General features: G+C 64.9%; 1 protein-coding gene across 2 annotated transcripts; it reads right to left on the minus strand.

Annotated features, from left to right (window-relative positions):
• Positions 1-15,412: 15,412 nt before the first annotated feature.
• LOC142830010 (C-C motif chemokine 21) lies at positions 15,413-17,891 on the minus strand. 2 transcript variants are annotated; one of them, XM_075932816.2, is made up of 4 exons: positions 17,733-17,891; positions 16,746-16,866; positions 16,430-16,601; positions 15,413-16,036 (listed from the first exon to the last, which is right to left on the minus strand). In XM_075932816.2, exons 1-3 carry the CDS (start codon positions 17,788-17,790, stop codon positions 16,433-16,435), a joined length of 348 nt encoding a protein of 115 aa, XP_075788931.1. In that variant the 5' UTR covers positions 17,791-17,891; the 3' UTR covers positions 15,413-16,036; positions 16,430-16,432. The 2 variants fall into 2 exon arrangements, with proteins under 2 accessions (XP_075788931.1, XP_075788930.1); XM_075932815.2 differs by having other exon boundaries at positions 15,413-16,041.
• Between the last annotated feature and the right edge of the window lie 538 nt (positions 17,892-18,429).

Here is an 18,429-nt window from a genome sequence, read left to right on the forward strand (position 1 = left end):
CCACCCATCTCTCACACTGCCCCATGCCCCTCGCCCCGCCTGCCCCACACACCTCACCCTGCCCCACATGCCTCGCTCTGCCTGCCTCACACACCTCATCCTGCCTGCCTCATGCACCTTGCCCCATACATCTTGCCCCATCCGCCCCATGCACCTCACCCCACACATCTCGCCCCGCTGCACCCCACACACCTCTCCCCACCCGCCCCATGCACCTCGTCCCACCATGCCCCACACATCTTGTCCCGCCTGCCCCACACACCTTACCGTACCCCACGCACCTCGTTCTGCCTGCCCCACCACGCCCGGGGCTTTCGGGCTCTCCGGAGAACGCACGAGTGGCATGGCATCCCCGCACGCCCGGCACGGCAGAGCAGCCAGCTGTCACATTACTGGGTTCTAAGGGGCGCAGCCAGATCACTGCTGCACCCACGGGGGGGGGGGGTGTTTGCCCCAAAGGTCTGTACAAAGGGGGCCGTGTGAGGTGTCACACGAAAGCTTCTGTTCTACTGATTCTGTGTGTGCTCTTCATGCACTTGTATGAGATCTGTGTGTGGAGTTAGACACATGGACTCTGTGTGGATGCTGGAAAATTCTCTGTCTGAGGCAGAGCAATGGGTGAGAAATGCTCAGCCAATGGCTATAATAATTAGCAAGGAGACAATGAAGCTCTAGGTGCCAATACACCCCTCAGGAACGTGACTGGTATCTGCAGACCAGCCAGGGCGGCCAGCATGGGACACAGGGATAGGTCGATGGACCATGGGACCTTCTCTGCCCAGGAAGATGCCAGGGGAGGTATATACGTGCCATGTGGCACCCTCCATCGGGTCTTGAGTTCAGCTCCTGATCCCAGGTGCAGCCTTGCAGGGAACAACGAGCCAGGAAGCGCCGGGGACCCATCCTGACATAGGATGTACACCAGAGACTTTTAAGTTAGCAGTTTATAACATCTCTGCTACGAGCCTGCATTGAGAACTGGGGGGTTCGATGCATGTAATGTACTATCCTTTAACAACCTCACTCTCAGGCTTTTCTTTCTTTTAGTAATAAACCTTTAGATGGTAGATTCTAAGGGATTGACTCAGAGTGATTTGTGGGTAAGATCCAAAGTGCAAATTGACCCAGGACCTGTGGCTGGTTTCATGGGATTGGAAGAACCCGTTCCGGGGAGGTGCGATTGGGTTCTATAACCCCTTGTGACGGCGCGTCGGGTTTTTCCCATCTCCTGCACCCCTGTAATGGCACGAACAGACTCCACCAGCCAGTAGAACAGAGGGAGTTTATTGCTTCTCCAGGATACAGCACAGCACAGATGTCATCTGGTTACAGGAACTGGGGCTAGGAGGCCTCAGTGCCCCCCCTTGAGATGGGGGGTGGCTGGGCCCTACAATCCCAGCCCCCTCCCTAACTCCTTGTCCCCTGCTTCCCAGACAGAAACTAAACTGCGCTTTTCCAGCCCTGCCCCCCAGCCAGGGGCGGCATCCCACCTTCCTTTGTTTCTCTCCCTGGGGGGTAGCTGGTCAGACAGGTTTGGAGCCCCCTTTGCATAATGACTCACCCCCTGCCCTGCTGGGCCGTGCTGCAGACAGCAGAGGTCACCCACAGCCCACTGCCCAGCATAGCAGCCAGCAAGGTACCCCCCCACTACGTCACACCCCTCACCTGTGTGTTAGGCCTGGGGCTGAGTGGGGCACAGGGAGAGCTGGGGTGTCCGAGGGGTTTTGCTCGTGATGCTTCTGGCTGGCCAGATTGGCAGCTGGAGCGCTCGGTGCGACTGGTTTGTGGCCTGTTTGGGAAGGTCTCCAGTCAGGGGCTGTAAGGAGCCCCAAATTTGAACAATTCGCCCTGAGCGGACGCCCTCAGCGGCGCCCAGACCCGACCCGGTCCCTCACACCAGCACTGCCCCCGGCAGCCGAGGCAGGCTCAGAACCACTAGACTAGCACAGACCAAAGGTCCATCTAGACCAGCCTCCTCTCCACCAGACCCCTGGGGGCACCATGAGCCACCTCTCTCCTGTTTGAACCCCTACCGGGAGGCCCTGCCCTCTGTCTCCTACCTTTTAGCCCATTCTGCGTCTGCAAGCGGCCCTTCCCTCTCCCTGCCGTGGTAGCTCACAAGCTCATGGCGAGGGGCCTTGTCCAAGGCTTTCGGAAATTCAAGTTCGAGATCCCTCTTGCCCACATTTGCTGGCTCCTCAGAGCAGGCTGGGGTGGCCCGATTTCCCTTTACAAAAACTGTGTTGACTCTGCGCCCACAGACTCCGGGGGGATCCCATCCTCATTGGCCGGTTTGTTCCAAAACCTCCTCCCCTGGGGCACGTCTGCCGCTGGGCCGGCGGAACAGAACTGCCGGGTGGGAGTCCCCCTCACCAACGCAGGTCTCTGCCCCGGCCTCGCCTCCCCTCCATCGCCACTAGCCGCTTGGCAGCTTCCTGCTTCCGTTCCCTTTTTGCGCGGTGCTGGGTCCGTCGCTCGCTGTTGGCGCGCTGCCTGCGTCGACCCCGCTGCGGGCGAGGGGCCAGCGCCGACGGGCCTCTGTCCGTGCGGGAAGGAGGCCTCTTGCCTTGCTGCTTAGCCAGGCGGGGGACTCCGGCTCTCTCTGAACAGGGAGTGGACACTGGGTGAGTCGCCAGGGGGTAGTTTGACTCCACTTCCAGGAACCTCACGGGCACAGGGCTTTTGGGACTGGTCTTAGCTTCCCTTTAACTCGCCTCCTCGCCGGCTGGAGTTCCCCTGCGCTAGGGAAGGCCTGAGCGGGTGGGTTTCTGGGGCATTTCCCCCGACGAGCCGTTCAGCTAAAGTCATGCCTTGGACCGGCTCCTAGCCCCCATCTGGGGCCCACTCACAGCTCCAGGAAGGCCAGGGCCCCGGGCGGGGGCTTTGGCCCGGCTGCACGTGATGCTTTCACTGACGCAGCTTCTGCCCTTCTCCCTGGGTGGCTGTTCTGTTGGGGGGGGGTCGGCGTTTGGGGAAACTTGCCTCGTTGGCACCGGGCAGCACCTCCCCCCTCCGTGGGTTTCATGCCCCCTTCGCCGCCCCTGCAGGGCACAGAGCCCCGTGAGGCACAGAGAGGAGGGGGTGGCTTTGGGCCAGCCGGGTCCCAGGCCTGGCTTTGCTCCCGACTCTGAGGACGTCACTTCGCCTCTTCGTTCTCCCCCCGTGAAAGCCCTAGGCGGTGAGGTCTTCTGGGCTGCGCCATCTCGCCCTAGGGCGCACGCAGCCCCCAGGACAGCAGGGCCTCGGGGGGAGGGGGGTCTCCATGCCCCGGGGACCACAGGAGATGTGCGCCCATCCGCGCGGAGCCTGCTGGTCACTCGCCGTGAGCGACTCGCTGCCAAGCGTTCATCCCACCCGGGAGCCGCTCGTTAGAAAACCGCCGGGCCAGGGTAGCCCCCACACAAACCGGCTTCCCGCAGGTTGTCCCTAACCCTATCAGCAGGCATCGCTGCCGGTCACCTGACGCTTGGCCCCGTTTCCCTCCCCCCGGGGGGCGACCCCACTTGCTTCAGCCATTTCTGCCTCGTGTCGTCTGGCCCCCACGCAGGCCCCCCGCCCCTGGGCTCACGCACGCCCCGCAGCAAGTTCCAGCCCGGCCTCGCCCCCAGCAAATTGCTGACAGACTGGTTCCCCCGGGGTTTGCGGGCCCGCGTCTGGCTGGCAGCTGGCCCTGCTCACATCCGACCCCGGAGAGTTTCGTTTCTCCTAGAGCCCAGGGCCCGTGACTGGCTTTCGCGCTGTTTGCTCTGCACCGCTTCTGAGCCTGCTTCCCCCCGGCCGGGGCATTCCAGCACGGCCGCGCCGCCAGCCCCGCAGCAAAGTCTAGTGGGGCGCGCAGGGGCAGGGCTGGGCAGGCAGGATGTCTTGGCTTAACGCGAATTGGTGCCCGGCCCTGCGTTATCACCTCGCTAAGCCTCCTTATCTGCAGGAAACTTGGCCCCGCCGCTCACGGGGCGAGTCCAGGGAGCAAAGATAAGAGGCAGCCACATTAATAGCTGCGGTGCGGGGCATGGCGGCACGGCGCCTTTCCCCGGGCAACCCCCATGACATGGCTGCCGGTCCCACTCCCGGGCAGCCCTCCGCCGGCCAGGTGAGGAAACCCCAGCCACACACAGGGGCAGAGGCCAGGAGACGCCGGATCCACCCTCGGCTCGGGCTTTCTCCCCCCAGTGCCTGCTGCTGTGAGGCACAAGGGGGGTCCCCCAGGAACCCCAAGAACTGAGAGGAGCACAGAGCCTGTGACTCCCCCCCCCACGAGTCTCCTGGCAACCCACCCACCCTGGCCGGCCTCCCTTCGCCCACCCCGGCCTGTCTCTCTGCGCACCCTCTCCCTACACAAATGGGGCCAGCTTCACAGCGCTGGCTCAGGGACAGGGCTGAACCCTCCGGGGAGCCCACCCAGCCCCACGCCCGCCGGGGGCACGGCTGGGGCAGGGTCCCATCAGAGGATCACTCCCAACCTGGTGCCCGCTTGGCCCTTCGACGGCCTGGCAGTGCCGAGCTGTGGGCCATGGCAGCTGGCAGGGGTGCCAGGGAGGGCTGGGGGGCAGCCCTGCTCATAGAGCGGGCACCGGGAGGCTGAGCTGTGTCCTGGCACGCCCAGCGAGGGGCAGCCAGCAGGGTCCTGCCGGGTGGGCATGCGGCATGAGACCCCATGGCCCAGCCAGCACCGAGCCAGGTGGCGAGTCAGATCGATGACCTGGAAGCTACAGGTCTGCTGCCCTTCGCCAGCCCTGGAGTGACCCGCTCCCCTGGCCTGGCCCAGCCGGGGCCCAGCCGCCACCTCTCCCCCCGGTCCGGCGCACGGCACCCTCTCCCCCCACCCTCCTGCCCCATGGCCGAGGCGCAGCATGCCCCGAGCCGTGAGAACGGAGCCGGGAGCCAATGTTTGCTCATCCCGGCCTGTCCCTGCGCCAGAACAAACAGGGATTAAGCAGCCCCACCGCCGGCCAAGTGGGTCAAGGGCCAGCTTGCACGGGCTCAGCCTGCCCCCGGCTGCCGCTTGCAGGAACAGCCGCGCAGCCGGCCGCAGGGGCTTTCCGGCGCTGGCCACAGCTGCTTGTTGTGAAAGGAACATCTGGCCCTGCCAGAGGAATCAGGAAGCGCTTGCAGGCGGCTGGCGAACGGAACCGAAACGAGCCCTTTGCGCTCCCCACGGCCCAGCCCCCTTGTTCAGGTCGGGGGCCGCACACGAGTGAGACGCAGAAAACCCCCAAACCTTCAGCGAGGTGGCCCCCGCCTGAGGAGAAAGACCCTTCCCTCCCGCCCCTCCCGCCCCGGAGCCTGGGGGCCCAGGCAGGTGGATTTTGTGCGCCCCACCCCACAGATTGCCACAGGACTTTCCCCGCTGGTCCCGGGCGGCTGCCGGCAGCTGGCGAGGGGGGGCCGGTCCAAATGGGGCTCGCGGTCCCGGTAGGAACCTTTCCCGGCTCTGCCCCAGCTGCTTGGGCGAGTCGCATCCTCTCCCTCCCGGCCTCGCCCCCCGTCTGTAGCCCAGGGCTTGCCTGCCCCCGGGGGTGTGGGGAGAGGCGCATGCCGGCCAGGCCTGGCTGCAGTGGGGCTGGGCCAGAGAACCCACACACCCCCTAGGGAGGAAGGAGCTGAGGGGTCCCGTTAGAGGGCACGGCCCATGTGTGGCCAGAGCCGGGCGGCGGCCATGGAGTCACAGGGCAAATGGCAGACTCCTGGTCCCACCACTCGGCCCCCCTCCCTGTCGCCCTGAGCCCCTCCCCCACCCGGCCCTGCTCCCCCCGGCTCGGCGCCCCTGGCAGGAGCACCCACAGAGGCGTTACGCGCCCCGGGGCAAAAGCAACCTTTGAGCCCCCTCCCCCGCTGCATGGCGGGGCCCCAAACCTGGGCGGGGGGAGCTTGTACTGTGTCTTCCCCCACCCCCGCTGGTTTGGGACCAGGCCCCGCATGCACCAACCTGCCGGCGGACATGGAGGCGGGTCGGGCTGGGGGCAGGGAGGAGGCTCCAGCCGGCGGGCGGAGGAGGAGCAGGCGAGCCGAGGGATGACGGGGGAGCAGGGGGGACTGAATTGGCAACTGCCCCACCCCCTGCAGCACCTTCACTACGCCACTGGCACCCTCGGACCCCCTGCCCTGCCCGCACCCCCGCTCCGTCCTCCCAGGGGTGCGGGTGGGCGAGGTCGGTGCAGCAGAGCGCTGGGGCAGTAGCACGGGGGGATGGCTCAGGGCAGGGAGGCAGTGCCCAGTCCCCCCTCCCCCACTGTCCCCTGCACCGCAACCTCTGGACCAGAGCCTCAACAGCAGGCTACCAGCTCCGCAACAGCCACCTACAGCCCTGCACTGGAACGGAGCCAGGGCTGTGGACACCCACTGCGATCGGGCCCCACCGACTGTAACGGAGCCAGGGCTGTGGACACCCACTGCGATCCGGCCCCACCGACTGTAACGGAGCCAGAGCTGTGGGACACTCGCTGAGATCCAGCCCCACCGACTTTAACGGAGCCAGGGCTGTGGGACACCCACTGCGATCCGGCCCCACCGACTGTAACGGAGCCAGGGCTGTGGGACAACCGCTGTGATCCAGCCCCACCGACTGTAACGGAGCCAGGGCTGTGGGACAACCGCTGTGATCCAGCCCCACCGACTGTAACGGAGCCAGGGCTGGGGGACACTCGCTGAAAACCAGCCCCACCGACTGTAACGGAGCCAGGGCTGTGGGACACTCGCTGAGAACCAGCCCCACCGACTGTAACGGAGCCAGGGCTGTGGGACACTCACTGAGATCCAGCCCCACCAACTGTAACGGAGCCAGGGCTGTGGACACCCACTGCGATCCGGCCACACCGACTGTAACGGAGCCAGGGCTGTGGGACAACCGCTGCGATCCAGCCCCACCGACTGTAACGGAGCCAGGGCTGGGGGACACTCGCTGAGAACCAGCCCCACCGACTGTAACGGAGCCAGGGCTGTGGACACCCACTGTGATCCGGCCCCACTGACTGTAACGAAGCCAGGGCTGTGGGACAACCGCTGCGATCCAGCCCCACTGACTGTAACGGAGCCAGGGCTGTGGGACACTCGCTGAGAACCAGCCCCACCGACTGTAACGGAGCCAGGGCTGTGGGACACTCGCTGAGAACCAGCCCCACCGACTGTAACGGAGCAAGGGCTGTGGGACACTCGCTGAGATCCAGCCCCACCAACTGTAACGGAGCCAGGGCTGTGGACACCCACTGCGATCTGGCCCCACCGACTGTAACGGAGCCAGGGCTGTGGGACACTCGCTGAGAACCAGCCCCACCGACTGTAACGGAGCCAGGGCTGTGGGACACTCACTGAGATCCAGCCCCACCAACTGTAACGGAGCCAGGGCTGTGGACACCCACTGCGATCCGGCCACACCGACTGTAACGGAGCCAGGGCTGTGGGACAACCGCTGCGATCCAGCCCCACCGACTGTAACGGAGCCAGGGCTGGGGGACACTCGCTGAGAACCAGCCCCACCGACTGTAACGGAGCCAGGGCTGTGGACACCCACTGTGATCCGGCCCCACTGACTGTAACGAAGCCAGGGCTGTGGGACAACCGCTGCGATCCAGCCCCACTGACTGTAACGGAGCCAGGGCTGTGGGACACTCGCTGAGAACCAGCCCCACCGACTGTAACGGAGCCAGGGCTGTGGGACACTCGCTGAGAACCAGCCCCACCGACTGTAACGGAGCAAGGGCTGTGGGACACTCGCTGAGATCCAGCCCCACCAACTGTAACGGAGCCAGGGCTGTGGACACCCACTGCGATCTGGCCCCACCGACTGTAACGGAGCCAGGGCTGTGGACACCCACTGCGATCCGGCCCCACCGACTGTAACGGAGCCAGGGCTGTGGACACCCACTGCGATCCGGCCCCACCGACTGTAACGGAGCCAGGGCTGTGGACACCCACTGCGATCCGGCCCCACCGACTGTAACGGAGCCAGGGCTGTGGACACCCACTGCGATCCAGCCCCACCGACTGTAATGGAGCCAGGGCTGTGGACACCCACTGCGATCCGGCCCCACCGACTGTAACGGAGCCAGGGCTGTGGACACCCACTGCGATCCGGCCCCACCGACTGTAACGGAGCCAGGGCTGTGGACACCCACTGCGATCCAGCCCCACCGACTGTAATGGAGCCAGGGCTGTGGACACCCACTGCGATCCGGCCCCACCGACTGTAACGGAGCCAGGGCTGTGGCCCCCCCTGCGATCCGGCCCCACCGACTGTAACGAAGCCAGGGCTGTGGGACAACCGCTGCGATCCAGCCCCACCGACTGTAACGGAGCCAGGGCTGTGGACACCCACTGCGATCCGGCCCCACCGACTGTAACAGAGCCGGGGCTGTGGACACCCACTGCGATCCGGCCCCACCGACTGTAATGGACCCAGGGCTGTGTGACACTCGCTGTGATCCAGCTCCACCGACTGTAACGAAGCCAGGGCTGTGTGACACTCGCTGCGATCCGGCCCCACCGACTGTAACGAAGCCAGGGCTGTGGGACAACCGCTGCGATCCAGCCCCACCGACTGTAACGGACCCAGGGCTGTGGGACACTCGCTGCGATCGGGCCCCACCGACTGTAACGGACCCAGGGCTGTGGGACACTAGCCGGATCTGGCCCATTGACTCTGGTGCGGCTATGGCTGACTGACAGACAGAAATGTCCCACCCGACACTCCGCCCCTCGGCCCATAGCAAATGCCCCCGTGGCCCCGTGTCCTGCTCCGCCTACTGGGGCAGCCCTGCCCTGTGAGCCACGGGGCAGAGGATCGGGCCCCTTGCTCTGCTGCCCCTCCCCCCCTCGGGCTGTTGGGCTTGGTAGTTTCCTCAGCCCCCCGGCAGGGTCCCCCCGGCCTGTCTGTTCCAGGAATGCAGGAGGGGACGGGACACGCTCGCTGGAAGCCAGCCAAGGCCTCGGCCCTTTGCCAGCAGACTCTGCGAGGATGACTGCGAGTGTCCCGGGCCTGGCCCCCCTGCCCTCCCCCGGGGGGGTGCACCGGGGTGAGCATTTCCCCTCCAGGCCGAGCCGCGGAGCCGAGGTGGGGAGAGCGACTCCCCCGCGCGGGACGGTTCTCTCCTCCTAAGTCGTGTGCTCCCGCCCCCAAATCATTTTGGTCGCCCTCCGCTGGCCCCTCTCCAATGTGCCCACATCCTTCCTGTAGTGGGGGGCCCAGGACTGGCCGCAACCCTCCAGACGTGGCCTCCCCAGAGCCCAATAAAGGGGAATAATCACGTCTCTGGATCTACTGGCAATGCTCCTCCTAATGCAGCCAAATATGCCATTAGCCTGCTTGGCTACAAGGGCCCCTGTTGGCTCATCTCCAGCTTCTCATCCACTGTCATCCCCAGGGCCTTCTCTGCGGAGGTGAGGCTGAGCCTCCAGCTGGCTCCGCCGCCTTTGCGTCCCTCCTGCACACGGAGGCTGCCTGCCTGGGCCACTCGCCTGCAGCCCCAGCAGGGAGAGGGCGGGGAGGCATGAACGGGCAGTTTGCTGGCTGGGGGTTCCCAGGAGCTGTAGCCGGACAGTGTATTCAGAGCAGCCTCGAGGCTGCTTTAGTCTGCTCGGAGGTTAGCGTAGGGACCGGCCCAGCCCTGGAACCAGCCCCCCTGCCGAGACCCCTCCGGAACTGAGCACAGCTGGGAATGCGGCCCCTCGGCAAATCGACGATGTCACCTTTGGTAAAAGCATGAAACGATCCGGGGCGGCTGGTCCGAAGGGCGGGTGAGAGCTGGTGGACTGGGCGTATCTGCGGCCCCCGGGGCGGCTGAGATCCCTGGATCGTTTCCAGCCAGCAAACTGCCCGTTCATGCCTCCCCGCCCTCTCCCTGCTGGGGCTGCAGGCAGCCTCCGTGTGCAGGAGGGACGCAAAGGCGGCGGAGCCAGCTGGAGGCTCAGCCTCACCTCCGCAGAGAAGGCCCTGGGGGTTACAGTGCATGAGAAGCTGGAGATGAGCCAACAGGGGCCCTTGTAGCCAAGCAGGCTAATGGCGTATTGGGCTGCATTAGGAGGAGCATTGCCAGCAGATCCAGAGACGTCATTATTCCCCTTTATTGGGCTCTGGGGAGGCCACATCTGGAGTGTTGCGGCCAGTTCTGGGCCCCCCACTACAGGAAGGACGTGGGCGCATTGGAGAGGGGCCAGCGGAGGGCGACCAAACTGATTCGGGGGCAGGAGCACACGACCTGCGAGGACAGAACCGTCCCGCGCGGGGGAGTCGCTCTCCCCACCTCGGCTCCGCGGCTCGTCCAGTGAGGCTGTTCCCAAGGCCCACACCCTGTGGGGAGGGGGACTGGCCTGAGACAGACAGACGCACAGACGGACAGACACTCACAGACCCACCAAAGGGGGCAGGTGCTCCAGGGCCCAGAGGTTCAGAGGGGCTCGGAGCTCCCAGCTGCTGTCGATGGTATTACTGAGGCAGCAGCCGGCGCCCCAGGCCTCTTTGAATTGCCGCTGGAGCACTGCTCCGTGGGGATATGGCTGCGGGCACTACGGTCTGGGCAGTGCCAAGGGCTGACTGCCCTCAGCTCCACCCTCCACCCCTTCCAGGGGTGTGGATCCCCCCGCACACACACATCCCTTGCCCAGGGCCCACGGTGGCTGTCAGCCCCACTGGACACACACACACACGGACAGACGGACGGACACACACACACACACACACACACACACGGACGGACACACGGACACACACACGGACACACAGACACACACACACGGACGGACACACACACACATGGACACACGGACACACACGGATGGACACACAGACACACACACACACGGACACATGGACACACACAGACACACACACACACGGACACACACACACTCTCTCCAGTACGTCGTAGGGTGGTAAAAATGAGCAAGCCAGCAATTGGTCACTCACTGTGCAGCTGGTCCTTCAGTCAGTCGCTCTGCAGTGAGGTGAAACGTGGGGTACAGCGATCAGACTCCGACACGGGCGCAGCCGTCAGGAAAGGCTGCGAGCCGCTGCTCTGGATTGCTCGGCGTCAGTGACGTGTGCTGCTCGTGAGCTACCGCGCCCCAATGCGGTGTCATCTGCCAGCGTGGGTTTTCTTCCCGCTCATTGATAAAAAGAAAATATAATCTTGAGCCTAAAACCGAGCCCTCAAGGGCCCCATTGGGAATGAGCCCACCAGATAACAGTTCCCCCGTTCAGCTCTCAATCCACTGAATGGGCCACGTTTATTTTAGTTCATTCTGCTTTTTAATCAAACCCCGTCAGTTCTGGGTTCACACCCAGCGCCTCACAAAAGTCTCTGATATTGACAGTCTGACCTTGATCCTCCACACTTGGAATCCCATCAAAAAAGATACCAACTTAGACCAACAGGGTCTATTCTCTATAAACCCCCGTCGATTTGTATTAATTACACTCCTCTCCTTTAGCTCTTTGTTAATCAAGTCCCGTATCAGCCATTCCATTCTCTCTCCCAGGATCAGTGTCCGGCTGATTTACCTGGAGTGACCTGGCTGGTCCTATTTACCATTTTGAAATCAGCACATGAACTGTCTTTGCAACCTGCAGCCTCCCGAGTGTACCGTAGCGGTGCAGCCAACCCTCGGCCAGCTCTTTTGAAACTCCTAGATGAAAGTTCTCTGCACCTGCTAATTTAAAAACATCTGCATAGGCAGCTGCTGCTAGGTGAATAGAAAAAGTGGAATAGAAAAAGTGATCATCTCAACATATGATGAGATGGCTTTTCCCCAAATACAGACCAGACATATTATTGACCACTTCTGCCTTTTCTAAATTATTATGTATAACGCTGCCATTTCCATCTAGTAATTGACCCTTATTATTGTCGTGGTTCCTGTGTGACACTGTTGCAAAAACCAAGCATGAATCTGGGTTGCATTAACAGGAATGTGGTGAGCAAGACGTGCGGAGTCATTCTTCCGCTGTACTCTGTGCTGGAGGATTGTGTCCAGTTCTGGGCACCACATTTCAGGAAAGATGTGGAGAAATTGGAGAGGGTCCAGAGAAGAGCAACAAGAATGATGAAAGGTCTAGAAAACTTGAGCTCGGAGGGAAGCCTGAAAGAATTGGGTTTGGTTAGTTTGGAAAAGAGAAGATTGAGAGGGGACATGAGAGCCGTTTTCAGGTATCTAAAAGGGTGTCAGGAGGAGGGAGAAGAATTGTTCTTTGTGGTCTCTGAGGACAGGACAAGAAGCAATGGGCTTAAACTGCAGCAAGGGAGGTTGGACATCAGGAAAAACTCTCTACCGGTCAGGATGGTGAAGCACTGGGGACGTTACGGAGTCTCCATCTCTGAAGATATTGAAGAGCAGGTTGGACGGACGCCTGTCAGGGGTGGTGTAGACGGTGCTGGGTCCTGCTGTGAGGGCCGGGGACTGGACTCGAGGACTCTCAAGGTTCCTTCCAGTTCTAGTGTTGTATGATTCTATCAGTCTAGGACACCATAATATTTAAAAACCTTCTCATGTCCTTCACTCTGCTGGGCATAGACCTTTGTTTCTTTTATCAATCTACGATCCCTACATTCCGATCTATGTTCATTACTCGACTTCCCCTTTTTTCCCTGCGTGTCATAGTCCCTGTGTTTTACAGCTGCCATCACTTCACCGCTGAACCACACTGGTTTCGTGTCCGCACAGCTGCCTTCCTCCGCAGTGGGATTGTGGGTTTGGGACACCCAATAAAGTGTCCTTCAAGGCTCTCAACTGTCACATTTCTAACATTCTTCCTGTCAGCTGCTTTGGGCCTGCATTGTTTCCAGCTTTGTGCAACGGGCCCGTGAATGTGCCGGACTTTATTCACAGGGGATCAAGCCGTGCTCGCTCGGGCGTAAGTGCCCAAGGAGATTTAGTTCTGCGAGAATTGGGTCTTCGTTTTCCGCCCTCGCTCAGTGTCCGGGCCCAAGAAAAAGCGAGAGCCAAGGCAGCCCGATAGCCCAGCTCTGTTCCCGTCTCCCCAAATCCTGCCTGAAAGGTGAGTTCAGCAAAATCCCCATCACCACCTGCTCACCACCTGCACGTCCCCCCGCCCTCTGCCGCGGCGTCTGAACGGCCAGCCCTTCGGCGCAGCGAGCGAACGCCTGACTTGTCTGGATCGGTCTGCCACGTCTTCACCCGGGGACAAGGCCTGCGTGGCCCTCCCCCGTGGTCTGATGCTGGCGCAGGCACCAACCTGAATGATCTAAGCAGTTGGCTGGGGGGGCTCTTCTCCGAGTACGCTAGAAAGGGGCCCAAATTTCCACCCCCCGTCCGCTTTGTGGGTGCAGTGTTGTTGGAGCCCGGCCTGCCCCGGAGACAAGTTGGGGGAGGTCCTGTCATTGGAGCTGCTCGCGTGGGTGAGCCGGTGGAAGAGGTGACCGGGTCGCTCTTCTGTCCCCGTCCTGCAGCGTCTCTGGGGGACAGACGTGGCATGAAAGCGTCTCCCGGCCGCGCTAGCCCCTACGTGACCGGCCTGCCGCTCTGCAGGAGGAGGGGCTGCGCTTTTCTCGTAACGTGGAAGTCGAAGTCCTGCTGCTCACACTCGAAAAGCCACTGACGGTGACGGGCCTCTGCCCCACCAGACCCCGGGCTCTGGCCCCAGACAGGCAGGGGCCCTGGGCTCAGCAGCCTTCCCTGTGGGTTGCCAGCCTGTGGGGACCCCCTGGGCCCTGCCAGACGGGCGCTTTGCACCTGCAGCCTCCTGGCTCACCGCGAGAGTCGTTTCCCCAAAGGGGTCACCGCTGGCATCCGGGAAAAGCCCAGTGACCAGCCCCCACCCCCCAACCCCTCTTGCGTCTGCCCTGGGCAGGGCGAGCTCTCCCCACAGGGGGCCTTACCCCAGGTCACAGCCCTGCAGCACTCCAGGGGGCTGCCCCACACGCGGGGTGTCCGGGGGTCTGGCTGCCCCAGACTCTGCAGCCCCCCAGGAATGTCTCCCCATTCTCCACCCGTGGGGCTCAGATGTGCCGGAGCCCGAGAGGGTCCAGCAGGACACGGGGGAGCCCGTCTGCCTCCACCCCTGGGCCCCACGGGGCTGGCTGAGCCGCTGGGCCCTGGGTCCCAAGGAGCCGGACGTCTGCCAGGTCTGGCACGTCGGCCTGAGCTGCTGCCTAGTCGGGGCCTATGAGCAACCCCCCGTCCTGAGCTCTCCCCTTGTTCACCCTCTGGGGTCCTGTGTGGCACTATTTAGCCCCGGGGCACTTTGCCGGCTCCTTACACCCTGAGAGCCAGGGAGGAGAGCACCCCCGCCCGTCCCTCCCTGTTTGAGCTGAGGGGGTGTCCAGGCAGGGCCAGCAGCCGGAGGGGCAGGGCCCAGGAAACGTGTCCGTGAGGCCCCAGGAGGAAGCCGTGCAGCAGCCTATGGGGCCCAGGGAAGGCTTGCAGCCACCGATGCAGAAACAGGCTTTCCCCCTGCAGTGGCTGGTCCGGGCCAGGGTTCCCTGTAAGCGGGGCGCGTGTGTGGCTGCCCAGGAGACATTCCCATGCCGCCCAGTGGATTATGGGCGCCCACAGCTGGGTTTTGTTTGTCCTGATGGTGCACATTCCCACGTGCCTCTGTGCACATACAATTATTCCGCACATATATGGAAACATTTCAAGGGACCATTGGCGGGGGCCAGCAGGGAGCGCCTGGCCAGATCTGAGAGGAGGGAGCTACCAGCCCATCCTCCTGCCAGGACCAGGCCCCCAAGGGGCTGCACAGATAGGAGCAGTGACCCAGGGGAAGGGGTTTCCAGCCCCTCCCAGTTGGAGCCCAGCGGGGTGTGACGCAGGGGCCCGCAGGGGCCCGGTGCTGGGCTCCCGCTGGGGCCCCCCGGGCCACGTAGAGGGGCCTGTTCGCTCCCAAGTGGAACAGACGCTCGGCTATCAGCACCCTCCGGATCCTCAGCCTCTTCCGCCCCCCTGCACTGAGCCCGATTCACCCTCTGTCCGCTCGGGCCCCGGCCCCTTTCCAGCGGCGCTGCCCACTAGGCCCTGCTGCCTCGCCGGGTGCTGGGAAGGGCCCCGTGCAGGAGCGTTAACAAGCCAGGCTGTTTCGGTGCCGCTCTCCCACACCCCCTCGTGAGGCAGCCCAGTGGGCGATGCCACGGGCAGCCGGGACCCCCGGGGCCTCCTGTAGAACCCAGAGCGGAGACTCAGGGACCCTCGGGTCCACAGGGAGCTCCGGCACCTCGCCCGGCCCCCCGGTGACACCCCGCACCGCCACAGCGTCCAGCACTGAGGCCCACACCTGCCCCTGCCCCTGCCCCATGCTGCCGAGGCAAACCCACCCCCGGTCCCCGTCAGCCTGGCCCCCCGCAACCGGTCAGCCCCCGGGCACAGGGTGCGACCCACCCGCCTCACCCGGGGTCCTGCCCCCGGAGAGCCCATCCCGGCTTGGCCAGGTGCCCAGCTCACCCCACAGCACCGGCACACGTCAGGCTCAGGGTTAAATGGTTTTTATTGGCTCAAATTCAGTCTGCCCCCGGCTGGGGGTCCCGGGGCGCGAGCCCGGCGCACGGGGCAGGACCCGGCCCGCAGGCCGCGGAGAGGACTTCACAGTTTCTTCAGACAGTCTGCAAGCGCCACCCAGAAAGCAATCGGCCCCGATAAGCGCACTTGATAGAAGCAACAGGGATCCGCCAGGCCGCGGCCGTCGGGCCGGCTGTAGCTCTCCCCAGCCCCGTATCTGCGCCGTGCCTGTGGGCAAATCTCTCTCCCTCGGAGAGGCACTGGCCCTGCCCACAGCGGGAGGCAGGCTGGGGGGCCGGGGTTGCCCCGGAGGTCTGGGGACAGGCGACCTCGCGGGAGCGGGCCCTGAGAGGAGGGGCGCCCAGCGCAGGGCTGGCGGGGGAGGCGGAGGGAGCAGGCCGTAGGCGCCGGGGCGGAACACGCCGCAGGACAGCGGGTCACGGACGCTGAGCAGGAGACGCGACGCTGTCAGCAGGGGACGCGGAGAAGAGTCTCGTCCGCCCGCCCCGCCAAGCCCTCCCCACCCAGGTCCAGACGCAGCCCGGGCTTCGCTTGCAGCAGGGGGGCTCCAGGCAGGCTCCTGGGGGGGCGGCAGCTGCCCTGCAAGGGAGAGAGCGGTTAGAGAGAGCGGGGGGGGGGGTCTCCGGGCTCCAAGAGCCTGCGTTTGCCCCTCCCCCATTGCCCAGAGCCCCTGTCAGCAGCCATCCCCAGCCCAGGCTATGGCATCGGGGCGCCATTAGTGACCAGGCAGCCCCGGCTCCTTGGGCAAGGCCAGGGCGGGCAGGGGCGGGCCGGTCCCGTAAGCGCCCTGCATCCCCCGGCACATCCCGGCTCGCCTGCCAATCCCCCCCAGCCCAGCTATCTGCCCCCACGTGGCTGCACGGCGCCCCCTGCTGTCCATGGGTTTGGCCCCGGCTGACCCAGACTCTGCTCCCCGGAGCCGCTGCGGCCCGGCCCCTCCCGGCCCCGGGGGCTCTGCCGGCCTCACCTCTTACTGCCGCGGCTTCCTCTGCTTGCGGGGCTTGGCCCCCTTCCGCCGGGGCAGCTTCCCCTTCTGCCCCTCCAGCTTCCCCTTCTGCCCCTCCAGCTTCCCCATCAGGTCCTGGGCCCACTTGGCGTTGGGCGGGGCACAGAGACTCTTGTTCTTCTTGGTGATGAACCTGGATCCCAACAGGAGAGTTGCTGGGGGGGGGGCCTGGCTGCGGGCAGCCAGATCCCCCCTTCTCGCCCCCACCCCGAGCCCCGAGCCCCGAGCCCCGAGCCCCGGGGAAGGGCAGGGTCCCGGCCCTGGGCCAGCTACTCACACAATGGCCGGGAGCCGGCAGCCGGTCTCGGGGCCCTGCAGTCGGTAGGAGGCGAGCACCTTGAGCGGGATGGGGTGGTTGTTGTGGCGCAGGCAGCAGTCGGAGGCCTGGTTCTCGCTCCCTGGGGGCAGGCAAGGCCGCGGTGAGACGCAGACAAACCCGGGACGCCGGCTCTGGCCCCGCGCCCGGCCTGAGCATCACCGGGCACTCGGGGCGTTGGCACCCACACTGGCACGGGGCGGGCAGGCCCCCGGCAGCGCGCTGGGAGTTCCTCACGTACTGCTGTGCCCCTCACTCGCGCCCCACAGCCCCTGCCCCACAGCCCTGCCTGTGCCCCTCACTCCTGACCCACGGCCCCTGGCCCACAGCCCTGCCGGTGCCCCTCACTCCTGACCCACAGCCCCTGCCCCCCAGCCCTGCCTGTGCCCCTCACTCCTGACCCACAGCCCCTGCCCCCCAGCCCTGCTGGTGCACCTCACTCCTGACCCACAGCCCCTGCCCCCCAGCCCCGCTGGTGCCCCTCACTCCCGACCCCCAGCCAGTCTCAAGCTTCTCTTGGGTTGTTTGATGCTTCTCCAATGCATCAGCTGGGGCTCGAACGCCTGGCGACCCTGCTCCGGGACACCCCCCCCACACACATTAATCTGCTGACTCGGGGGCCTGGACCAACCCAGTTCCCAGGGAACCCCAATAAAGGGGGCAGGCAGGTGAGCGCCCCTCCCAGCCCAGGAGTGGATGCTAAGCTCTGCACAAGCCGGGGCCAGGGCAGACCGGGGAGCAAACGGATTGAACCCAGCAGCCTCCATCCAGCTCTGAGCCTGATCTAACCACTAGGGCACGCTGCCGCCCCCCCCTTCCCTCCCCTCCGCACACAGAGCACCTGCTGCAAAGGGGCCAGCCGTCTGGGCATGGCCAGAGCATGGGCCCCCCCCCCCCACGGGCCGGCTGCCCCTTCCCCGCCCCAGGGCCGCCTGCCCCTCACCGTACCTTGGGCCTGGCAGAGGCACAGGGCAGTGGCCAGCAGCAGCAGGACGCGGAGGCTCATTGTGGCCGGTGCTCAGGCACGAGGAGGCGTCTGAAGGCTGGGAGCAGGCAGGCCCGAGATGCTCCCCCGTCCCGGCTGCCTGTATTTATCCCGGCAGCGGCCCGCTTTCGCTTTCCAACCTTGCAACATCCTGGCCGGGGGCCCACTCCCACCCCGCCCCCCGGCTCACTGCGGCGCAGCTGGGTGGGGTGGGGAGGGAGGCCGGTTCCTGGCAGGCGCCGCGCCCCTCATCCCGGTTGTTTTGGCAACTTCTGGCTGGCGCCAGGCCAGGGATAGAGCCGGGGGCTGTGGGGGCGGCGGGCGCAGGCGTAGGAGCCCCAGGGCCAAGGGCCCGGTATTGCTCCTGCTTTCCGCGTGGGACCCGCTGCAGCCAGCACCCCCCCGTCCCGTCCGAACGCACCGCATCCCCGCGGGACCCGCTGCACCCAGCACCCCCCCATCCCGTCCGAACGCACCGCATCCCCGTGGGACCCGCTGCACCCAGCGCCCCCCCATCCCGTCCGAACGCACCGCATCCCCGCGGGACCCGCTGCACCCAGCACCCCCCCATCCCGTCCAAACGCACCGCATCCCCGCGGGACCCGCTGCACCCAGCGCCCCCCCATCCCGTCCGAACGCACCGCATCCCCGCGGGACCCG

Source organism: Pelodiscus sinensis, chromosome 6, assembly GCF_052426305.1.
Source record: "Pelodiscus sinensis isolate ZL-2025 chromosome 6, ASM5242630v1, whole genome shotgun sequence".
Taxonomy (NCBI): Eukaryota; Metazoa; Chordata; order Testudines; family Trionychidae; genus Pelodiscus; species Pelodiscus sinensis.

What these genes read in the sequence shown, in the direction of transcription:
- LOC142830010 (XM_075932816.2), bottom strand. Translation starts at nt 17,790, where the DNA reads ATGAGCCTCCGCGTCCTGCTGCTGCTGGCCACTGCCCTGTGCCTCTGC. An exon ending in GTGCCTCTGCCAGGCCCAAG is followed by an intron (nt 16,867 to 17,732) that starts GTACGGTGAGGG and finishes GCCTGCCCCCAG; the next exon opens with GGAGCGAGAACCAGGCCTCC. An exon ending in TGCCGGCTCCCGGCCATTGT is followed by an intron (nt 16,602 to 16,745) that starts GTGAGTAGCTGG and finishes GTTGGGATCCAG; the next exon opens with GTTCATCACCAAGAAGAACA.